The 21,919-nt window shown below is 43.2% G+C and overlaps 1 protein-coding gene across 6 annotated transcripts in view; it reads right to left on the bottom strand.

Annotated features, from left to right (window-relative positions):
• The window catches only part of UNC5C (unc-5 netrin receptor C), a 365,666-nt gene that overhangs the window by 15,589 nt on the left and 328,158 nt on the right, over window positions 1-21,919 (bottom strand). For all 6 annotated transcript variants that reach the window (XM_058721861.1, XM_058721862.1, XM_058721863.1 and 3 more), the window contains 3 exons: window positions 20,016-20,184; window positions 16,057-16,290; window positions 1,121-1,270 (listed from right to left, as the gene is read on the bottom strand). In XM_058721861.1, coding sequence (XP_058577844.1) covers window positions 1,121-1,270; window positions 16,057-16,290; window positions 20,016-20,184 — 553 coding nt within the window. The remainder of the gene's footprint in view (window positions 1-1,120; window positions 1,271-16,056; window positions 16,291-20,015; window positions 20,185-21,919) is intronic.

The following is a 21,919-nucleotide window of genomic DNA, read 5'->3' as shown; positions in this document are numbered from 1 at the left end:
ACACGGATTCACAGATTATCCAAGTGTGCCTGCATCTCCTGGGACTGGGTATGAGGCTAGAGATTGCGTTGCACAGCCTCCTGGGAGCTCGGGCTCAGAGATGCGGGGGTAGGGGGGCAATGGACAACCCTTGGAGAGGCCTCTGCTTTCCCCATGTATCCATGCAGTGAGATTTTGGACCAGTATTTTTATGCTCTTATTTAATAAAATCCTGACCACATTTTATTTTCAGGTGCTATTTCCACTTCCAAATTGGTGTTCCTTCCAAGTTTTCAATGTAAATGTATTTTCCTAGCAAGGCTGAAGCCTAATTTGTGTCACATGTGATAACACGGTTCTTCTGGTTTTCCTTATGAAGGCAATTTTGAGGCTGTTCTGGTCAATTCGATATTAGCATTTATTCTGAAAATGAATTGAAATGATGGACTTGGAAGTCCTTTTTACTAAAAATAAAACAATAACAGTACAATTCTTGAGGGAGAAATATGAAAAGAATTCTTTCAAATATTCTATAATATTTTTCAAAAATCCTAAACTCGACACCATTTTAGAGAAACAACTACCGATGCAGGATTAATTTCAAGGAGAGTAATATCTGATTTCTAACTAACTTTAGACCTTTTTCCTTTTTTAAAAATGTTTACTTATCGGGGCGCCTGGATGGCGCAGTCGGTTAAGCGTCCGACTTCAGCCAGGTCACGATCTCGCGGTCCGTGAGTTCGAGCCCCGCGTCAGGCTCTGGGCTGATGGCTCGGAGCCTGGAGCCTGTTTCCGATTCTGTGTCTCCCTCTCTCTCTGCCCCTCCCCCGTTCATGCTCTGTCTCTCTCTGTCCCAAAAATAAATAAAAAACGTTGAAAAAAAAATTAAAAAAAAAAAAAAATGTTTACTTATCTATTTTTGAGAGATAGAGGAAGGGAGAGAGAGAGAGGGAGAGAACGAACCCCAAGCAGGCTCAGCACTGTCAGCACTGAGCCCAATGCGGGCTTGAACTCATGAACCATGGGATCATGACCCGAACCAAAACCAAGAGTCAGACACAACCAACTGAGCCACCCAGGCACCCCTAGGCTTCTTTCTTGGAGCTGTCTCCAGTCCTTTGGTTCAGCCTGGGAACCTTACCTGATATTTTGCCAGCAATTTGCTTTTCCAGAGGGAATGGGTGATATCGTGAATCGACAGGCGCAGGTTGTGGGTGCTGCCTTTAAAATGAAGAGCCTTAGGTTCTTCTAGGAGCTGTCCTCCCATCTGTCTCTCAAGCTGCAATACCTCCTACAATGACATGCCCAAAGTCAAAAGCAAATTACTGAATCGTATGTCTTCTGCTGGCCGGCCGTCTCATCAAATGCGTAATGTTTCCTCACCGGGCCGCCCCCACACCACAACCAACTGGTACAGACTCCCTCTTCTGCGGCCTGGAGACCTTCCAATTGAAGCCCCTGCCAGTTTGTATGTGACTGGATCCACCTGACCATCAACAATCTACATCATATGCTGTGAAGCAAATTCAGTACAGGCTGCATTTCCCAATGGACGAGTGGAAGATTTAATCAAATCCTGGAAAACAACAATCAGAGCCCCAAATGGGAAGAACTCCAAATGAAAGAAAAAGGGAGGTAGGAATATAGATAAACAGTTGAAGTAAGGAGATTTTCAATAAACATTTAGGGCAAAGGGCAACCCCCTAGAAAACAAACCCATGTCTTGGACCTGGTAAAACCAGCCGACAAGTAAAGACCTGGAATTCATTTTGGGCATTTTTTCAATTTTTTATAGTTTCTTTACGTACAGAAATAATAACATTTTTTGCTTAAAATTATCCATTGCACACTTCTTGATCATCAAAAATATATATACTCATTATATGTCCTATTAGAGGAAAATATACTAATACAAATTAGGAAAGTCTGTCAGCACCGAATATTGAACTAAAGAGTTACTCAAAGTTGAAAAACAATTGCCTCATCTTTCAAGAAGCACGGCTGATCAAAAAATTTGCTATGTAACTTTACTTATGCTATAAAGATGTAACATGAAGACAAATTCTAAATCTACTTCCATTCCTCAAACAAGCTAATGGGAGTTAACGAAGCATTTCCAAGTACAGCTGCAATTATCCAAACAGCAGCAAACCATAAGTTACCAATGAACAAAATATCCCGAGTCTCTGTGGTTGGAACCATCCTGTGTACTTTGCTTCTCTCACGCTTTAAAAGTTTTAGTGACACACATATGTAGGCGATTTGTGATCTTTCTTCCTTCCTTCCTTTCTTTCAGAGTTCAGGAAAATAATGGGTTTTATAAAAATATAAATGCAAACCACTAACTTATCTTTTTAGTGACATTTCAGTTGAAAGCATGGGGTTCAAGAACACAGGCGCTCATTCAGGTCCTTCTACGCGCACCTATCAGGCACCTACCGGGGTACCGAGCACAGATGGGTCACAGTGGAAAATTGTGAGGATGGGAACCAGATTGCCCGGAAATACATCCACGTTGCATTTGTTGAATGAATTCTAACCCATGCACATGGAGCCCCATAAGTGCAGAGCTTACCAACATCATTGATTAGCTGTAAATAGCTCATTTCTAGCTGCTTCTTTGTGGTTCTTAGCATCCATCATCTTTGAGCCAGGCCACTATTCTGAACAATGCAAGCTGCTGAAAGGTCCTCTAAGATGTAGGCAATACTAGGATCATGTGGAAAATGGTCTCAGACATGGGTTCCTCTAATTAGTATTTAATGGAAGAGAAGAGGCAACAGCACGTTGACAGAGAGACGAGCATGGTCCAGCTGCTTCAGAATATTTACATTTAGAGTATTCCACCTTGCTGACTGATGAGTAGCTATTACTTGTGACAGGAGTCTGAGCAGTCGGCCAACTCTCAACCGGTCAAACTTCTACCAGGACACATATGTTGTGCCCTGGCTCTGCTGCACCCACAGCTCGGTGGGCTCCGAGGGTCCCCACTGAGCCACACCAACCTACCCAACCCAGCACTGCACACACGTTCCTTGTGGAACACTTCACCCTCCATTCCTCCACAAGAATCTGGCCATGTGGAAATGAAGACGAATGAGAAAAGTGAGGGTTAATTGCAGTTTCTTCTGCTTCGGCAGCAAGGCATAATGAGCTTATGTTGATCATGTTCGGTGTCTAGTTAGCATAATAGGGAAAGCTGATGTTCCCAGTGAACCTGGCACCTGACAAATTCTAAAGCTAAAATGATGTTTGTTTATAAGCCGTTAGAAGAAAAGAAACATAATTAGAAATCTTTGAGATTACAGTCATGCCAATCAATCAGTTCTAGCTTCTTTCCAGTACACCCTAATTACCTCATCAAGACGTCTAAAGAGCAATCGATAGTAATTATCTGATTACTATAGATCTTCATTATGTCCAAATTATCTCCCTGGGATGTCTAAAAGAAGATGCATTGTATTCTGGGAGGAAATTGTACCCAACAATGTATAATCCACACCCCATTCCTACAATCAACATAGATTGCCAGAGGATATGGAGAACATTATCAGTTTTCTTGGCGGGGAGGACCATTGAAAAAAACCTCAACTGCCTATTGGCCATGACCTTGGAGTCAAGAAATCTAATACCACATTTGAATGCAAAGTCTGGGTTGGAGTCAGCCCAAGAATAAGGCTCAGTCCTTGGTTTCTTTGGCCTTGACCTCAAAAGTCATGTTTAGCGTTCTCACTAGTGGGAAAAGACTGGGCTGGCTTGAGCCTTTCCCCCTCCTCCTCCTTCCTCTTCTTCTTCTTTTTTGAGAGAAAGTACCAAGTAAAATGCCATTTTAAAGATAACAGAGCCAAAGAACACATCTCTACATTCTTAAGCTCTCTGATACAAACAAAGCTGCTGACCTCTCTGGGAGGAACCTAACTTTTTTGTCCTCTTTGATTCGGCATGAACCCTGGTGAAAGATAAACTACCCATCGCAATGTACTCATGCTTAAAGCAGAGGCCTCTCTGACAAGAGACCGCTGGCTCTTCACTGCTACCTCTGGGAGAAATTGGCCCTGGAATAAATGATTCAGTAAGGAATATCCTTACCAACCTTAAATTTAATGTTCCCTGAAACGTAGCAACTGATATCACACTCAGCATGTTCGACTTCATGGAAACATAACAAAATAAAGGAGAAGACAAGAACCAAAGCACAAATTGAAAATATTAAAATGTGAATTAAAGATATTGTATTCAATAAATAAAACAAGTCTTTGGAAACTAAAATCATCTACAACTACATGAGTCAGAGATGACTTAACACATAGAGCAAATCCCATATACAGCTGACCCTTGAGCAACACAGATTTGAACTTCAGGTGTTCTCTTACCGATTTTTGGGGGGACAAATGATGAACAGTACTGTAAATGTATTTTCTCTTATGATTTTCTTAATAACATTTTCTTTTCTCTAGCTCACTTTATTGTAAGAATACAGTATGGAAAGCACATAACATACAAAATATGTGTTAATCGCCATTCACGTTACTGGTAAGGTTTCCAGTCAACAGTAGTTAACTTTTGGGGGAGTCAAAAGTTATATGCAGATTTTCAGTTGCACGGGGGTTGTTGCCCATTGCTCTCATATTGTTCAAGGGTCAACTACATAAATTTTGTATCAGAGGGAGAAGAAGCAAGCCCACTTGATACAATGGTCAGGCTTGTGTTCCTATTGTTAAGGTCTTAAGTGTTATAATTTCAGATGTATGACTTAGATCGCAGTTAAAAATATGCTGTAACTTGTATTTCAAAAAGCTTGATTTTCTGTATTCCTTCTGCATGAAATCATTTTGTTATATATATGATACACATAAGTAAATGACATAAAAATAACAAATGTACGAATCAATAAGATATAGCTTTAGAGTTAAATGCTTTCCTCTCCTTAATCTTCCTGAGAGCATTCATTCAACATCAGTCAAACACACATGCCCTGCCGGGAAGCATGTCAGGCTCTGGGGCACACAGATGAGCCAGTCCCCGACCCTGCCTTATACCACTCACGGCGGGGAGACTGCTATGTAATTGTGTAACCCTAATGGCTGTTGCTTAGCTCTAAGACAGCTTCCAGACTGGATCACAGGTTAAGGTATTTGGATCACAGGTTGCCTTTGGATCACAGGTTAGGGTATTTCACCCACCTTAAAAGAGAGCAAGAACAAAATATATTTAAGGTCAAAAGATTTAGTTAGACTTAAGAAAAATACAGTGACCTTGGAAAGAAATGCCATACTAGGAATTAGGATCATCTAGGCTCTTTGCTCTCAGAGATCTAAATGTCATCTTCTTTTGCAAAGGTCGTCCCCCCCTCTTAGCAGCACCCCACCTCGGGGCCTTATTTTGGCCCTGGGTGACCACCTGTTGCTTTAATGAGCTTGCTCTGCTTCTAAGAGAAGAGGTCACTTTCTGACTTCTTTGTCACTTCTGTCTCCACCCTGCAACTTGAAAAGACTCTCTCAGGAGTCAGTTATTGGCAGAGGTGTCTCTAGCCCATCTCTCTGCGGGAACACACGCAAGACCCCAGTCGTAAAGGCACCAGGAGCAGGCCCCTGTGCGTGTGAGTCCGTGCCCACCGGGGTCTGAGCAGTCCTGCAGCATGGCTGCTTCCTCAGCTCCGTGGCTGCCCAGCGCAGGCTCTTCAGTGGCCCTGAGTGAGGGCTCTATTGATTCAGGGGGCCCGTGAGGGATCGCTCGAAAGGCAGGGACACGAGATTCCACAGTAGAAACAAGCGGCTTGCACAATAACCAATTAAACCAAGACATTATCCATGCCAAGCTATTAGCCTGGGCCACTTAAGAGCCACAATAAATCTAAGCTGTTTTAAAGGCCTGTGCGTACGTTCAAAGGGAGCACCTCTGGCCTGTACCCAGAGCTCTCCCAGGCTCTTAGCCTTGAGGATCGGCTCTCATTAAGGCCTCAGTGGGCAAGGGGAGTGGAAGGAGCCTTACAGCTCCCACACTCTGGTTTTCCTAACCCCAGAATTTTTTGTGCGGCATTATTGCTGGGGCTAGACCACATCTGCCTCCAGGCCACTTGAGTGTCAGTCTCTCAAGGAGCTCACAGGAGAGCCCCCAGGCGACAGAGCTGCTGGCACTGGAGATACTTGAAGCACTTGTTTAAGAATGTGAGAAGTCTCTGCCGGAGGGGACTTTTTGCCAGGAACTGTGTGCAGTGCTAGGGCCCTGGCTCTGCTCCCCACACTCTGTGCTCACCCTCCTCTCACTCAGAAACCTGCCTCTTCTCTCCCCAAGGCTCCCAACCATCCATACCCCCTCCTTTGTTGGAGACACTTGTTTTAGCTTCCAGTTCCTCAAGAAGTGCCATTAGCCATTAGCTCCCCCACCCCTCTCTGTTTTCCCACCTTGCCCTCCTGGCCCTCCTTTCCTTTTCTTATTAGAAATCTTATCAGCTAGAGAAAGGAGGAAGCAAGTGATTAAACTCGAAGCTCCTATAACGCATTAACATTTCTTCTGGAAGAAAGAAGGTTGGAAGGAGGTTAAATCAAGGCTTTGTTTTATGTTGTCTGGCTTTGTTCTCTGTATTGTGGGGCTGTGATTTGTCTGTGCACTCTTTACTCTTGGAAACAGAAAGCCTTGAATTGGCTGTGCTTAGTGCTGCGGAGGAAGCCCGGGGACGGCGGCGCTGGGAACCCGAGCACGTGAGCCTTCTACTCCCCAGGTTTTCAGCCCCGGTTGGCCGTGCCACTCTGCAGACAGGGACCCGCACTCCACGTTCTGTCCCCAGCACCCGACCAAGCACTGGAGACTGTGTTGTGCAGTTCAAGACCCGTGCCCCGCCTTCACCACGTTTGCACCGCGTGGGCCAGGGGTCTCGAGGCTCAAACCCAGCAGACCTGCAGCCTGCCCATGCGCTAAACCTCAGAAGACCAACCCTCAAGGGTCGTGCTGGCTTGTGTTTGAGAAAAAAATCACATCTCCGTTCAGACTTCGTGGAACCTGCCTTGCTCCTGTTAATTCTTGAATTCTTTGTGAAGACCTGCCCTTGTCATCAGGGATGAGAAATTCCTCTTTTTGCTACTGAGGCTTTCTCCACGGTCGCCCCCACAGCTGTGGGCCTGCGTGCTTCCCAGGCAGAGGCCACAGAGAGCGGCTGTCCTTCTCTGCTGTGCCCTGCCAGCTTTTCGGCCAAGCTGCTCTCTGTTCCCATGTGCTGACTGCTCCTCTGGCCTGCGGGCCTCTGGCTACGGAGCCCAGTGGGGCACATCCAAGTGTCGGCCACCTCTCCCACCTGCTCGGGTCACCACCGCCTCACTTTGCCACCTATTCTTCCTGCGCTCACACCAGGGTGCTGCGTTCCCCCCACTGAGTTTGTCTGCCATACTTCATCCCTCATAATAACGAGGCTGGACTCCCATGACCATGTGCAAACATTTCCCGTCAAGTCACTTGGTTTTCAGGGCTCTGCTTGCTGCTCCCGCAGCTGCCGCTGCCACGGACGCTTGGTCTGAGCTGCCACTTCCAGCCTGCCCAGTCAGGGCACCTTGTGACACTTTTAAAGCAAAACGCCAGAGTGTGGCACTCGAGGAAGTGATGGTGTCCCTTGTCCACCTCTGGGCGTACTTCTAAGGAAAAGGTGATCTCTCACATCTCCGTAATTAGCAATAGAACTTTTTAGGTTGTTCTAGAGCTTCTGAAGTCATCTTGTATTCCTTTGTACCACTGAACATCTTATTCTTTGATTTCTACATTAGTTCCTATTTTTGTAGTAAGAAATTACCATAAACCTAAATGACTCTAAACAACGCACATTTATTACTTTTCAGTTGTGTAGATCCAAAGTCTGACCACCAGACCCACTGAGCTAAAAAGTCAAGGTGTTGGTAAGGCTGCCTTCCTTTTTGGAAGCTCTAGGGGAGAATTTGCTTTTTTGTCTTTTCTACCTTCTAGAGACTGACTACATTCTTGGGCTTAGGATCCTCTTCCTCCATCTTCAAAGTCACCACTGGCACATTTCTCTGGTCTCTCCTTCATGGTTATAGCTCCCTTCAACTGTAGCTGAGAGAAGTTTTCCACTTAAAAAAATTTTTTTTTTTTTAAAATACTTTATTTATTGGAGCACCTGGGTGTCTCAGTCGGTTAGGCATCTTACTTGGGCTCAGGTCATGATCTCACGGTTGGTGGGTCCAAGTCCCATGTCAAGCTCTGTGCTGACAACTCAGAGCTTGGAGCCTGCTTCACATTCTGTGTGAATTCTGTGTGAATTCTGCCCCTCCCTTGTTCATGCTCCGTGTCTCTCTCTCTCTCTCTCTCTCTCTCTCTCTCTCAATAATAAATAAACCATTTAAAAAATTTTAATGGTTTATTATTTTTTGAGGGAGAGAGAGCACGAGTGGGGGAGGGGCAGAGAGACGGAAACAAAAGATCCTAAGCAGGCTCTGTGCTGAGAGCGGCAAGCCCAGCTGGGCTCAAACTCACAAACCTAACTCACAAATCTTGAGATCATGACCTGAGTCAAAGTTGGACACTCAACTGACCAAGCCATTCATTCAGGTGCCCCCTGAAGTTCCCCACTTTTAAGCACCATGTAATTAGATTAGACCCACCCAGAAAATCCAGGATAATCTCTTCATCTTGAAGTTCATACCCTTAATCATATTTGTGACGTCCCTTTAGCCATGTAAGGTAACATATTTATAGGTTCTGAATATTGTGTACAGGTATCTTTGGGGGCCTTTATACTGCCTATAATGACTTTCATCTTCTCTCTCTTTTCTTTCTCTTTCTCAAAAAATAAATTCAATGTAGCAGGTCATTTCCAAAATATATGATAGGGCCAGGGCCCAGTCTCATGAGAAGGTAATTAAGATTCAGTAAATTTAGATTCACCCAAAAGATCCCTGTCCCTAATGGCTGGCCAAATAGCTTGATGACAAACCTGAAACTCACCCCACAATTACATCATGATTAGATTTAATATCTTCACTGAGCCATTATCTTTAAAATACCGTTATATCCAGATGCCCATCTAGGGATAATGAACATCATCAAATATCTGTTTTGTGCTAGGAAATTTAATAACTTTGATCTCCTTGAATCTTGTAAAGGTGCCTGATGTACAGCAAATGACTGTTAAAGAGGTCAAGTTCAATGACCAGAGCCACAGACCTGAGGAGGGGCAGAACCAAGAGACTTAGCCAGCCTCACCCAAGTTTCCCTACCACACCACATTTCCTTCCATACACTTAGCAGAAAGAAAAAAAAAAAGAAAAAAGGAAAAACACATTTGTAACCTTATTACATTTTCTGGTATTATCTAATATTTGTGTTACATGTACAAATATGTTCATTTAATTGAATAGGCCAGCATCCTGAAAGTATAAACATGGGTCATGTTAGTTTTGAGGTTGTTTGAGGGAACCGAAAGAAAAGAGAAGGCTTAATGGGGCCAATTCAACAGAGGGCCAGCCTTCATAAGCCCAGAAGAGACAGGCTTGAGGTGTTCTGGGTTGTGCGGGGTCACAGCTGCAGTGGAGGGGGCGTCAGAAGGACAGTGGAAGGCACCAGGTTCCAGGATGAAAACAAAAGCTTTTCCAGGATAGTGTCTCCAACTGCAGCCCAAGATACTGAGTATCGCATAGCCCTTGACTAGATTTCCTACTTCCTTTCATTTTCAGTATTTCTTTCATTTTCTCTTCTTTTCCACATGAGAGTTCACAGAGTTTCTATACTAGACCGCAGCCCGAATCGGGGTATGTGAAAGCTGAAGAAATCCCAAGAGTCTATGCCAAATGACTACATGAAGCGAGCGGCTTATGTTAATTTACATATTTGGTCAGAAATTCATTTGTCAAATACATTTGTCAGAAATTCCAGAAGCATCATATGTGGCCCATAATGTATACAAATAACTCTTCTTTTAGGTTCTGAATCTCAGGGTTTAGTATAAATCTCTCAGAAATTGTATTTTCAGAACTGTAATTCAGGACAGTGGGACAGAAATGATTTATTTCCACATAGTTGTGGACTTCTCCGTGTTTTAAAACTTACCCAAATATCATCTTGTTCTCTATTATTTTCTGGTCTTTTAAGAAAAAAATTTTAATGTTTATTTATATTTGAGAAAGAGAGAGTGCAAATGGGGGAGGGGCAGAAAGAGAGGGAGACACAGAGTCTGAAGCAGCTCTAGGCTCTGAGCTGTCAGCACAGAGCCTGACATGGGGCTCGAACCCACAAACCGTGAGATCATGACCTGAGCCAGAGTCAGATGCTTAACAGACTAAGCCACCCAGGTGCCCCTAATTTCTGGTCTTTTGATATGAGGATTTAAGTCTTTGTAAATAATGGGAGGAAAACACCAATATCATTACTTTAATCACATGAAGAGGAGGGAAACAGAAAAACTGATCTGTGGCCCAACTCAATCTTTACAATAGACGGGACCTCTCTGTGTGGGCACAGAATTGCCTCTAAGCCATTTTCACAGTTCATAGCATCTTTGTCTCTCTACATGAATTCAACCTGCACATTGCTCTCCCTGTTCCTTTGAGTACTTGCACGGGAGAAAAATCCACCTGAAAGGTACATGAAAGAACCCCCTGTCTCCCAGCAGCCTTGACTTTTACTCTGGCACTCACCTCTAGCATCCTGATTCTCAGCAATGCTTCTGAATTGTTAAACACAGCTTTTAAGCTTCAGGTGACCATTTCTGCTGTGGGCTTAACAAAACTCAGGGAAATTGTCACCAAGGCTACCGAACTCAAAGAGCTAGGTGGGGACATGAAAGGATGCATCAGGGTTGCTTGAGACTGACTGATGTGGTGGTCTCCTTTTTTTTTTTTTTTTTTTTTGCTCCCCATCCACATAGACAGTATAAGCACATATGATAAAAGAGTGGGAACTAATATTCTAGATATGTTCACTTCCAGACATCCAGCTACAGTTTTCTCTAATAGCTCTCCAGACTGTAGAGTTCTGAACCCCTGAGAATGTCCTCCGCTGAGCTCCCTCTCTGACCCAGTCCAACATTCTGGGAGGGCTTCTGCCATTCAGGAGAAATCCCCAGCACACAGTGGTAGCTATAAGAAAATATCAAGTCTGGGGAGACCCACTTTCGGGCACCATTTGCTGTGCTGGAGATGGACGGGGGTAGAGGAGTTGGATTAAAGCACAAACAAGGAAGCAGAGCTCCTTTTCATCAGAACCCAGATGGGATAAAGAGAGGTTGAAATAAAAGGTTGAAGAGGAAAGGACAGGAGCTAAGGGAGTGTCCCTTGAGTGGTGCAGTAGGAGTCGGGTCACTGCAAAGGACGGAGGGGTTGCTATATAATCAGGGACTTGGAGAGAGCAGGGAAGACTTGGAAGAAGCGCTATGTGAAAAGTGGTGAGTCAAGAAGGGATAAATGAAAGGAGTGTGGACAAGCAGAAAGGGAAAGCTTAGGGCAGCCATCTTGAGAGTAGCAGAGACTCAAGCAGAAATCTATCATTTTCAGAGCAACTCAACAACCTGGAGGGAGAACGGGAGGGCTTGTTCAGGGGCAGTCATCTTTAGCTGTGGAATCAGAAAAATCTACTGTAGCTCCAGTTGGCAAGAGATTTAGAGTGGAGGTGAGTTCCCTGGAGATCTGGGTAAGAACAGAGGAGGGTCTGTGAACCAGGCCACCAGAGGAGTTTGAGGGAGGTCTTCCTTAAGAACCAAAGGTGGCCATGGGGCGCCTGAGTGGTGCAGTCGGTTAAGCGGCCGACTTCAGCCAGGTCACGATCTCGCGGTCCGTGAGTTCGAGCCCCGCGTCGGGCTCTGTGCGACAGCTCGGAGCCTGGAGCCTGTTTCTGATTCTGTGTCTCCCTCTCTCTGCCCCTCCCCCGTTCATGCTCTGTCTCTCTCTGTCCCAAAAATAAATAAAAAACGTTGAAAAAAAAATTAAAAAAATAAAAAAAAAAAAGAACCAAAAGTGGCCTGCATGCCCTTTGTGTTCGAGAGATGGAAGGTCAGATATTGTGGTCAGAAACATGGAGCTTCGCAGGTGGGGATCTTGGCAGGTGGAGATGTTAATGAGGGTGAAATCCACAGCATGCCTAAACCGGAGGACAGATAATGTGGGATGATGTCAAGGTTACCAGAATAACTTTGGGCAAAAAACTGATTAGTGGTGACTTTGAATCTGAGAGATTGATAGGAATAAAATGAGTGGGAAAAAAGACCATGAGGCAGGTACTGCTAGGCTGGAGATAGGTACCAGGAGATTGGGGGCTAAGGAACGGAAATAGGTCATGAGTAACAGAGTAACAGAATGAGAATAGCAGTAGAAAAAGTCAACCCTACGAGCAGAACAATGCCCCAGAAGTGATCATGGGGCAGGAGAAGTACTGGAACTCTTCCTTTATGCCTTGTGGTTACTTAGAGGGTGTGGTCTTCACCATGGAGATTATGAGGGATGCCATGTGATGGGGAAGATCCAGTTGCCCTTAATGTGAGTAGGTGAAGGAAGAGTGGAGAAGATGATTCAAAGGGTGTAGGAGAGTTTGTTCTTAGGAGGATTAAAGTTCCAAAAGGATCCATGGAAGTGTTTAGGATAATAGTTCTTAATCTTGGCTGCACAACAGAATAACCCAGGGAGTGTTGAAAGAAAAACCCCAATACCCAGACCAATTAGATCAGAGCCTTTGGGTTGGGACCCCAGAGCGAGTCTTTTTTTTTTTTTTTTTTTTTAAGTTTATTTATTTCGAGAGAGAGAGCGAGCACTGGAGGGGCAGAGAGAGAGGGACAGAGAGTATCCCAAGCAGGCTCCGCACTGCCAGGATGGAGCCTGATGTGGGGCTCACAAATCATGAGATCATAACCTGAGCCCAAATCAAGAGTCGGACGCTTAACCAACTGAACCACCAGGCACTCCCGGAGCAAGTCTTTTTTTTAAAGCTCCCCAACTGATTCCTATATATGTGGGATGCAGAACTACTGACTTAGGAAGGGTGTGAGCGGGGAGCGGGTGGGCCAGCAGCAGGAAGAGGTGTTTGGAAAGGGCGATGCAGAAGAGAGTATTTATGGGCAACGATGGTTACAGAAGCAGAGAGAGGGCAGAGACTGCTGGGGAACACCAGCAGGCAGGGTGCCAAGAAGGCAGAATTCAGGTAACAAAGGGCCTTTCTGAAAATGAGCCCCAAGGTTCCAATTCAAGCGTGGGTGTTAGGCAGTGTTGCTGGGACTGAACTAATTGTCTCTTCAGTATGTTGGATAGACCCTTTACCTATAACTAGGATTTTGGTATTTCTGCATTATTAAAAGGCCATGAGGTGCAAGAAAGCCTTATCCATTATTCATATTTGTTTCAGGCTAAGTGCTGGATCCCCAGCTACTGAGAATTCATAAATGTCTATTTGGAAAGCACTGACCATGATTCAAACTTCTCTTGGGTTGTTTTTACTGCTTAATCCTGTTTGTCAATCTTTCTCAGTGTTGACCATTTGCATCTCTTTCCACTAATTAAAACAATTAAAATAGTTTTACTGAATTATTACTTTTTTGGCATGGATTTGCATGTTCCTGTTGGGAAGAAAGGTCAAGAAAGGTCCTAAGTATAAGAACTATGTGTATGAATATAAAATATGTGTATCAAACATTTCAAGTATGATGTAGATCTTCTATGGTATGCTTTTGACAATGGTTTTTCCGAGAATTGTTACAAGACGTGCCTTAATCAGATCCCACGGCTCCCTACAAATAGTTTTCCCCGTGAAAGAATTTAAGCCTAGGATGATTTCCACCCTGACAGTGCATCAGAAGTATCACATCTGCAAGGAATATAAAAGAACCATAAGTTTCACACTACAGCTGCATGTTCACATCATTTATTCAGCATCAGAAACTCCTACAAGGTCAGCCATCAAAAACATATCCTGTGTCTCATCCCCTCCATGGACCCAACCTGCAACACTCAGGTTTCATGACCCAGAACTACTTTCTGGATGGAAACTCCAGAAGGAAATACTTTGAAATTTCAACAACAAAAATTCTTCCCCTGGTTTTTTCCTTGACACATTTTCTCCCACTTCTCCTTTTCCTCCCCTGGGTGCTCATCCTTCAATAGCTCCTCTGCTGGCTTCCCTTCCTCACCCCCGGCAATGGCAGGGCTCCCCTTGGTCTCTGTTTTCTAGGGTGTGGCTCCTCCAACAACCCACATTAGAGGCGAAGCCTAGACCGCAGTCCCCTGCTCAGGTGTGAAGCCTGCTCTCTCCACTCAACAGCTGTGTGACCTAGAGCAAATCGCTTAATTTTTCTGTGCCCTCAATTGAACATCTGAAAAAATGGGGTTAATGGTATCATACAGGGTTGTTGTGAAGATTAAATGAGTTAATAAACATTTAGAACCATGCCCAGCACATAGGAAGTTGTCAGTAATGCATGTTATTTTTAACAATGTTGTTTAACGTATCTCTCTGCTCTCCCTTGATAGTCTCCCTGATCACAGGGATGACAAATATGAGTATTGTAGAGTCGGTTCCTGAGTCTCTACTTCAGGATCTGCTCTCTGTCCAGAGAGTCACACACACATTTCTAACTGTCTCTTGGGCATCTTTGTCCTGATGTCTAATTCATACCTCTAACTCAATATTCCAAAAGTAAAGTCACCAGAGCCACACCCCAAAGCTACCTGCCCCCTAGGTGTGTTACTATTACTGAGAGGCAGACTGGATCTTCTGCTCCATTCATTGCTGGTCACCAGGTCCGACAGGAGTTACTTGAACAGGACCTTCCACGCCTGTTCCCCTCTCCTCACTCTTCTGCTATCAGCCCAGATCTACCATGCTTTTCTTCTTGACTCTATCTTTCTGCTGATGTCAGACTAATATTTCTTTTTTTTTTTTTTTTAAGTTTTATTTATCTATTTTGAGAGAGAGAGTGAGAGAGGGACAGTGGGGGAAGGGGAGAGACAGAGAATCGCTAGTAGGCTCCACACTGTCATCACAGAGCCTGACCTGGGGCTCGATCTCATGGTTGGTGAGATCATGACCAGAGTGGAAATCAAGAGTTAGATGCTAGATGGACTGAGCCGTCCAGGTAACCCTTTGCACTAATATTTCTAACATATATTTCTGATCATGTCTTTTGTTGGTTTCAATCTCTCCACTTCCTCTCCAATAACTCAAGACACTGAATCGCAACTCCTCTCTCTGGAAGTTGAAGTCCATCTCAATAAAACTCTTACCTGTCATTTGAGGCTTACTGGAAATAATATGCTACTATGGAACCTGTATTTACTGTCCTGTGTTTCTTCGTGCTGTTCCCTTCACCTAGAAAGTTTGTATTTTTTCCCACTATGCTGGTGAAACTCTACCTTTCATTTGGGCCCAATTCAAATGTTAGCTCCTTGTCATATCTCCTCAAAATAATATAATCCCCTCCCCCCTCCTGAACTCCCACAGAACCTGCATTCATCTATAGCATTTATCAGACTCAGACTTGTCTCCCAGTCCTTGGCAGACTTCTTTTATGCCTCCTTCCAGATCATAACTTCTTCAAAGGCACTTACGATATCCTTTAAAGCTTCAAATGGGATAAAATGAATTGCAATAATAGCACCAGGAATTAAGCTCATTTATTCTGCAAAGCAGCAGCCTGTTGTCAAATGCTAACCCTCTTTCTCACAGTCCTCATAAAAAGAATGGGAAAGCATATAAATGAAGTGGCACACAAGAGGAACATACAGTGTGAGCAATTACGCCAATTCCTTTTATAGGAAGCACACAGCTGAGATAAACATGGAAGCAGATTATTTACCATCCACGTCTTGTTGCCAAATTCTCCTACTTCTTCTAAATTTTTCATTAAAGGAAATCAAGGAAGGTAAACAAAAGTAGCCCTTGGGAGGAATCAGCACAATGGAAAACCACTCATTTATCAGCACGGCCTCAGAGAAATGTTTATAATTTTTTTTAAACTGCATCTTTTGGGGCCAGATACTTGTGTCTGCGCACTGAGGTGCACAAACACATACACATGGTCTCTGGGTGGGCGCCACCACACCAAACCTTGGCTTCAGTGCGAAGGGAAAGAAGGAGGGTCAGTCAGGAGCAATTTACCTTCAGGGCATCCTGGGTGTCATCCAGACAGTAGACTCGAACACTGTACTCCAGAGACGAGCAGCAGAGTGGTCCAAAGATGGCTAGCTTCAGGCGCTTTGCGGCAGCTTTGGTGGTGGACTGCCCCACCAGGGCGTAGGTGCTTAGGTTCTCTGTGAGGAGGTGGCAAGCCTCTGCATCCAGCTGAATGTAGCAGGGGGTAGTGAAGTTTTCCTCCCCAACCACAACCACATCCTGCAGGACAAGAAGGAAGGAGCTGTGGTTGAGCTACTGTGGGTTCGGCTGGCCGCCATGATGGTGGCCAGTATGGCAGATAGAACAGGACCTCTTCTGCTAAGGTTTGCTCATCCTTTTCTTTCTTTCTTTTTTTTTTTGGGGGGGGGAGTTGTTTTTGTCACTCTCGGGCTTTAATGTAGCTCTTTTTCCATTCTTAATCATTCTCTCCCTTACGTCCCCTTGCCTTCATACTGCCAATATTCTTTATTTTGATGGCCCTCTAGTTAGCATTTTTGATCTGAGAATCTACCTCACTGGAATCAACATCAAATTCCAAAAGAAATCCATTAGTTATCCTCCTAATTTCAGTGTACCTGAGTTTATTACTTATGTCTGAGAATTTAATGTTTTATTTATTTATTTATTTATTGAGAATGTAATGTTTTAATCTCTAAGTTTCTTATTGTTTCCAAAAGTACTGTTTTATTTCAATGTCATTATAGTGTAATAGGTTTTCCCCCCAAAATCTAGGGGTTTGAAAAGATTTAGAGAGATTAAAGAATTACACAATACCATTCAACTGTGTTCTTCCAAACTCACCCACCAATTACTTTTCAAAAAGATACACTGCTTTTCCTCAATAACCTGGGTTACTGGACTCCACGGAAAGTACAACATAGTAAACTCAATGCCTTTAAGACACATCTCTCTGGTTACAGAGCCTATCCTTTTACTTTTTGAAAATATTTAGCAAGAAGTAAAAATAAATACAAGTGATGAGTATTGTTAAAACAGTTACTAACTCAACCAAGTTTTGATTTATCTGAATGACTGAGGCCACGGAAGAAATCATCTGAAAGACCAAGTGTAGGACTCATAACCTAAGGGTCATAATTCCGCATGCCTCCCAGGGCAGCCAGGTATTAGGAATAAGTGCGGCAAGTAAGGCAGAAGACAATAGGGAGTGGAGGAGATTCTGGTAAAGCAGAGCACAAGTCTGTCTAAAGAGCTCGGTTCCCACTTGTTTCAGCTCATCACAGCTATGCAGGAATGTAGGCCCAGTGAGAAAACAGCCTGGAATCTTTCAAGACACACTGGAAGTTCAAAGTTTTATGTGAAATTTTCCAACTTTTAATTAATTCGAATTTAAAAGAAAACTTCATATGAATGAGATAAAATACATATGTGGGCATGATTCTGCCTCTGCACTAGGCTACTTAATCTTCACAGAGGCAGGAACTGTATCTGCTTTGATTCCCACTATAGCTCAGTGGGCCTGGCTCATGGTGAGCAAATGGGTTTTTGTCCAAAAAATGAATGGCTGTGTCATCATAAATTGAGTCTCAACGATATGAAAGAAGTAGCCGCCTGGGGTGGTTGTTTATTAGTTAGATCTTACAACATCAACTGAGCTATAGTAGGAGTTGGGTTGAATACCATTCAGGAAATTATTTCTTCATCTGAACCTGTACTCCAAGATGAAACTTACACTGAACTGGCAAAGAGAGAAATTCAGCACCTTTAGGTTTATTTTAGCCCCGAAAGGAGCTATGGAAATGGAAAGAAGTGCTCCCCCCCACCCCCCAGCAAGGTGAGGGTAAGCCTCAAATATCATCCAATGAGCATGTTACAGAAAGCCTCCAGTAAGATACAGTCAGGAATAAAGATGCTCCACGTCCCTGCCACAGGTATAAGAGTGTATTCTTTTTTTTTTTTTTAAGCATAATTTATTGTCAAATTGGTTTCCATACAACACCCAGTGCTCATCCCAACAAGTGCCCTCCTCCCTGCCCATGATCCACTTTACCCTCTCCCCCCACCCCCCCATCTACCCTTGGTTTGTTTTCAGTCCTTAAGAGTCTCTTATGGTTTGCCTCCCTCCCTCTCTGTAACTTTTTTTTCCCTCTCCCCCTCCCCCTCCCCCACGGTCTTTTGTTACGTTTCTCAAGATCCACATATGAGTGAAAACATATGGTATCTGTCTTGCTCTGCCTGGCTTATTTCACTTAGCATAATACTCTCCAGTTCCATCCACATTGCTGCAAATGGCCAGATTTCATTCTTTCTCATTGCCAAGTAGTATTCCATTGTATATGTAAACCACATCTTCTTTACCATTCATCAGTTGATGGACATTTAGGCTCTTTCCATAATTTGGCTATTGTTGAAAGTGCTGCCATAAACATTGGGGTACATGTGCCCCTATGCATCAGCACTCCTGTATCCCTTGGGGAGATTCATAGCAGTGTTATTGCTGGGTCATAGGGTAGTTCTATTTTTATTTTTTTGAGGAGCCTCCACACTGTTTTCCAGAGCAGCTGCACCAGTTTGCATTCCCACCAAGAGTGCAAGAGGGTTCCTGTTTCTCCACAACCTCACCAGTGTAAGAGTATATTCTTAAGCATTGCCCTGTTTTACTCTTCTTGTCTCTTTATTTCATTTTATTGTTCTTGCTACTGTTATCATTACTCAAGTCCATAAATAGACATCGTATTAGGGTATTAAACAGAGAATTGTGCACACAGTTTAGGATCACTTGAGATTAAGACGTTGGGATGTTTTTGAGATAAATCATTTCAAGCTTAAATGGAATTGAGGTTAAATCTGGTTAAGTCTGGTCATAACTCAACATAAAGTTTACCCCTAGACTTCAGTCCTGGACTTTCAACCCTCTGGCAAGGAGTGATCCCATCATGTGGCCAAGGGAACATGACCACAGAAAGGGTATCCCTGGGATACCCTTCTAACTCAAACACTACTTTTCCCTAAAATACTGAAGGCTTGAATTTGAATCTTCACATACATTTTTTCTGAAAATTTCTTTCCTAAAAGAAAAATACCATATGTAATCACAATGTATATAATATTTATGGATTGGATATTGTGTAATGGTGACACAAAATACAGTGGTAGCTTTCAAAACTATTAGACATTTTTTGATATGTTCCTGAAATATGCTTTCTCAAGAATACTCTAAAATGTGATTTTTAATATGGCTATTTTCCATTTAAACAATAGGTACTGTCTTTCCAAGGGATAATAATGAAAACATGCAAGCTTTTTTTTTTTTTTTTTTTTTTTTTTAAGGTATAAGGTATAAAGTGGTCATGGTATAACAAATTCTTTGGCATGTAACTTCAGGTGCTGATGGAAGGGTTCTGCTGAAAAGAACAGGATCTGTTTAAGGCACTGTCCTTAACAGGTTGTGATGGCAACAGACACACATAGCCAAGATGTCACAGGTGTTCTTCATTCTAGTGGAGCTTCAGGAATGCATTGTTTTTCTGTTTCCCCAAGTTAAGTTCAGAAGAACTATATTCCGGGTATATGTCTACAATGCCTACCATTTTCTGACCCAGTTGCAATGTTTCTTTACCTGCAAATTTAAATATATATATATATATATATATATATATATATATATATATATATTTCCCTTCCCAATACACTGTATGTATGTTCCAAGGGGGATTTGTGCAAGACTCTCAAGTGTACTTTCCTTAGAAGTTAGCCAATGCTTGACCATCATTTTCACTGGGACTACCCATCAGTAGCTAAAGCATTCAAGAACTAGTCTTTCCTTCTTCCTTCCTTCTCACACTCTCTGCCTCTCGCTGTCTTTTTGAGTATAAGCTAAAATTCCATTCATGTTCTGCTTTAAAAACAAAAACTTCCCCATAATTACTCCAGTTTATCTAAATGAATTGCTCTTGTGTTCCATCTTTATCCCAACAGAAGCTCACCTCCCACTGCCCCTGTGCTGCCTGGTTCTTGAGCTGTATCTTCCAGTCCTCAGTATTGGGATCTGCACAGTGATGCATAGTGAGGATGACGGGGCGGGTCAGCAGGGCTCCCGGAGGCCCACAGCTCACCACAGGGGTCAAGAGTGTCTGAGTGTCTTCCATGGGTGGCCTAGAAGAAGAGCAGAGATTGGCATGAGTGAAATTTCCATAGCATGTATGTACTATGTATTCATTGAGATTTTAGATCTGAAGTTGTGCAAATTATTTCTTCTTGGGATTTTTGCGGGGGTGGGGGAGGGTGCAGAGGCAGAATTATATGGGAAGATATGTCCTTTATACCAATACTTTCATCTTCAAGACTGGAGAAATTTATGATAACAGTGAATTTGCCAGTGTCTCTTTGATCCCCTTCCCCCAGACACAGACAGACCTGCCTTTGGTAATTTTCTTTGAATTCATGTGCAGATACCTTCAGGATGGAACAGGAAGGAATAGAGTCCTTATGAGGTTACACAACCATCCTTTCTTTTTTTTTTAATTAAAAAATTAACTTTATTTACTTATTTGAGAGAGAGAAGGAGCAATTTATTTATTGAGAGAGAGAAAGAGAGGCAGGGCCAGAGAGAAGGGGAGAGAGAGAAGCCCAAGCAGGCTCTGTGCTGTCCGCTCAAAGTCCAATGTGGGGCTCAATACCATGAACTGTGAGATCATGACATGAGCTGAAATCAAGAGTCAGATGCTCAACTGGCTGAGCCAGCCTGATGACCCCACAACCATCTTTTCTGATAATACTTGCCATTACTCTCACAGGGTTTTAAATACTTTTAATTTATTTTTAGGACCTAACTTGAAAAACACTTCAAAAAAAAAAAAAATCACTTCAGAGTAAGGACACCCTAGAGCTAAATTTCTTCCAGATGACTTTCAGGGATAATTCAGGCTAGTAAAGCAGATTCATTGTTTCACATATGACCAGGCAGAATACAGAACTGTGTTCTATAGTTCTAGAATTTAAAATGAAATATTTCTACTTGTATACTTCATACTCAGGGAATCGGGGTGGAAAGAACCTCAAAGATCTAATTTTTTTTTAATGTTTATTTATTTTTGAGAAAGAGACAGAGTGAGAGCAAGGGAGGGGCAGAGAGAGGGAGACACAGAATCTGAAGCAGGCTCCAGGGTCTGAGCTGTCAGCACAGAGCTCAACGCGGGGCTCGAGCTCACAGACCGCGAGATCATGACCTGAGCTGAAGTTCGACTCTTAGCTGACTGAGACACCCAGGTGCCCCAAAGATCCAAATTCTTTATTTCCACATGTTTTTTTTTTTTTTTTTTAACTTTCTTCAGTCATTTCCCTAACAAGATTGTAATCAACAAATAAACGGATAAATTAACCCAAAGCTGATATGTGAGCAAGGAGTCCCAAAGCATGGGGCAGACTGCCCAAAGTCTTAAAACTAACAAGTGTCAGCATGGGGACTAACGCCAATGCCTTCTCAACACAATACTCAAAACTACTCTGTCAGAATAGTGTGGATAAGAGATCATGAGCTGAGTGTTTCAGAGGAGGCAGGACCCCTGGGGTCAACAAGCACCACCTTCCATACAAAGTAGGAGCCTCTCTACAATATGCTGGCTTGTGGCTGGTGCTGTAGACACATCCAAAATGGTGCTCCACTACTATTGAGGGTCACCTCACATATTATCGATTCAAACCTACAAAACGTTCTTAGGAGAAATACAACTTGCCTTCCTGATCCTTCTTTCCACATATCTTTGGCCTGCTTTCTCTCCACTTCAGCATGAGAGCCTTTCGAATATTTAGAGATTGCTATGATGCCTCTAGAAAGTCTTCTTTATTTTAGACCAAACATTCTCAGTTTTTTAACTAGAAAAGAATGGTT

This window comes from Neofelis nebulosa, chromosome 3 (genome assembly GCF_028018385.1).
Source record: "Neofelis nebulosa isolate mNeoNeb1 chromosome 3, mNeoNeb1.pri, whole genome shotgun sequence".
NCBI classification, from domain to species: domain Eukaryota; kingdom Metazoa; phylum Chordata; class Mammalia; order Carnivora; family Felidae; genus Neofelis; species Neofelis nebulosa.
Note: the sequence above shows the minus strand (reverse complement) of the source record. Positions and strands in the feature narration are given on the sequence as shown.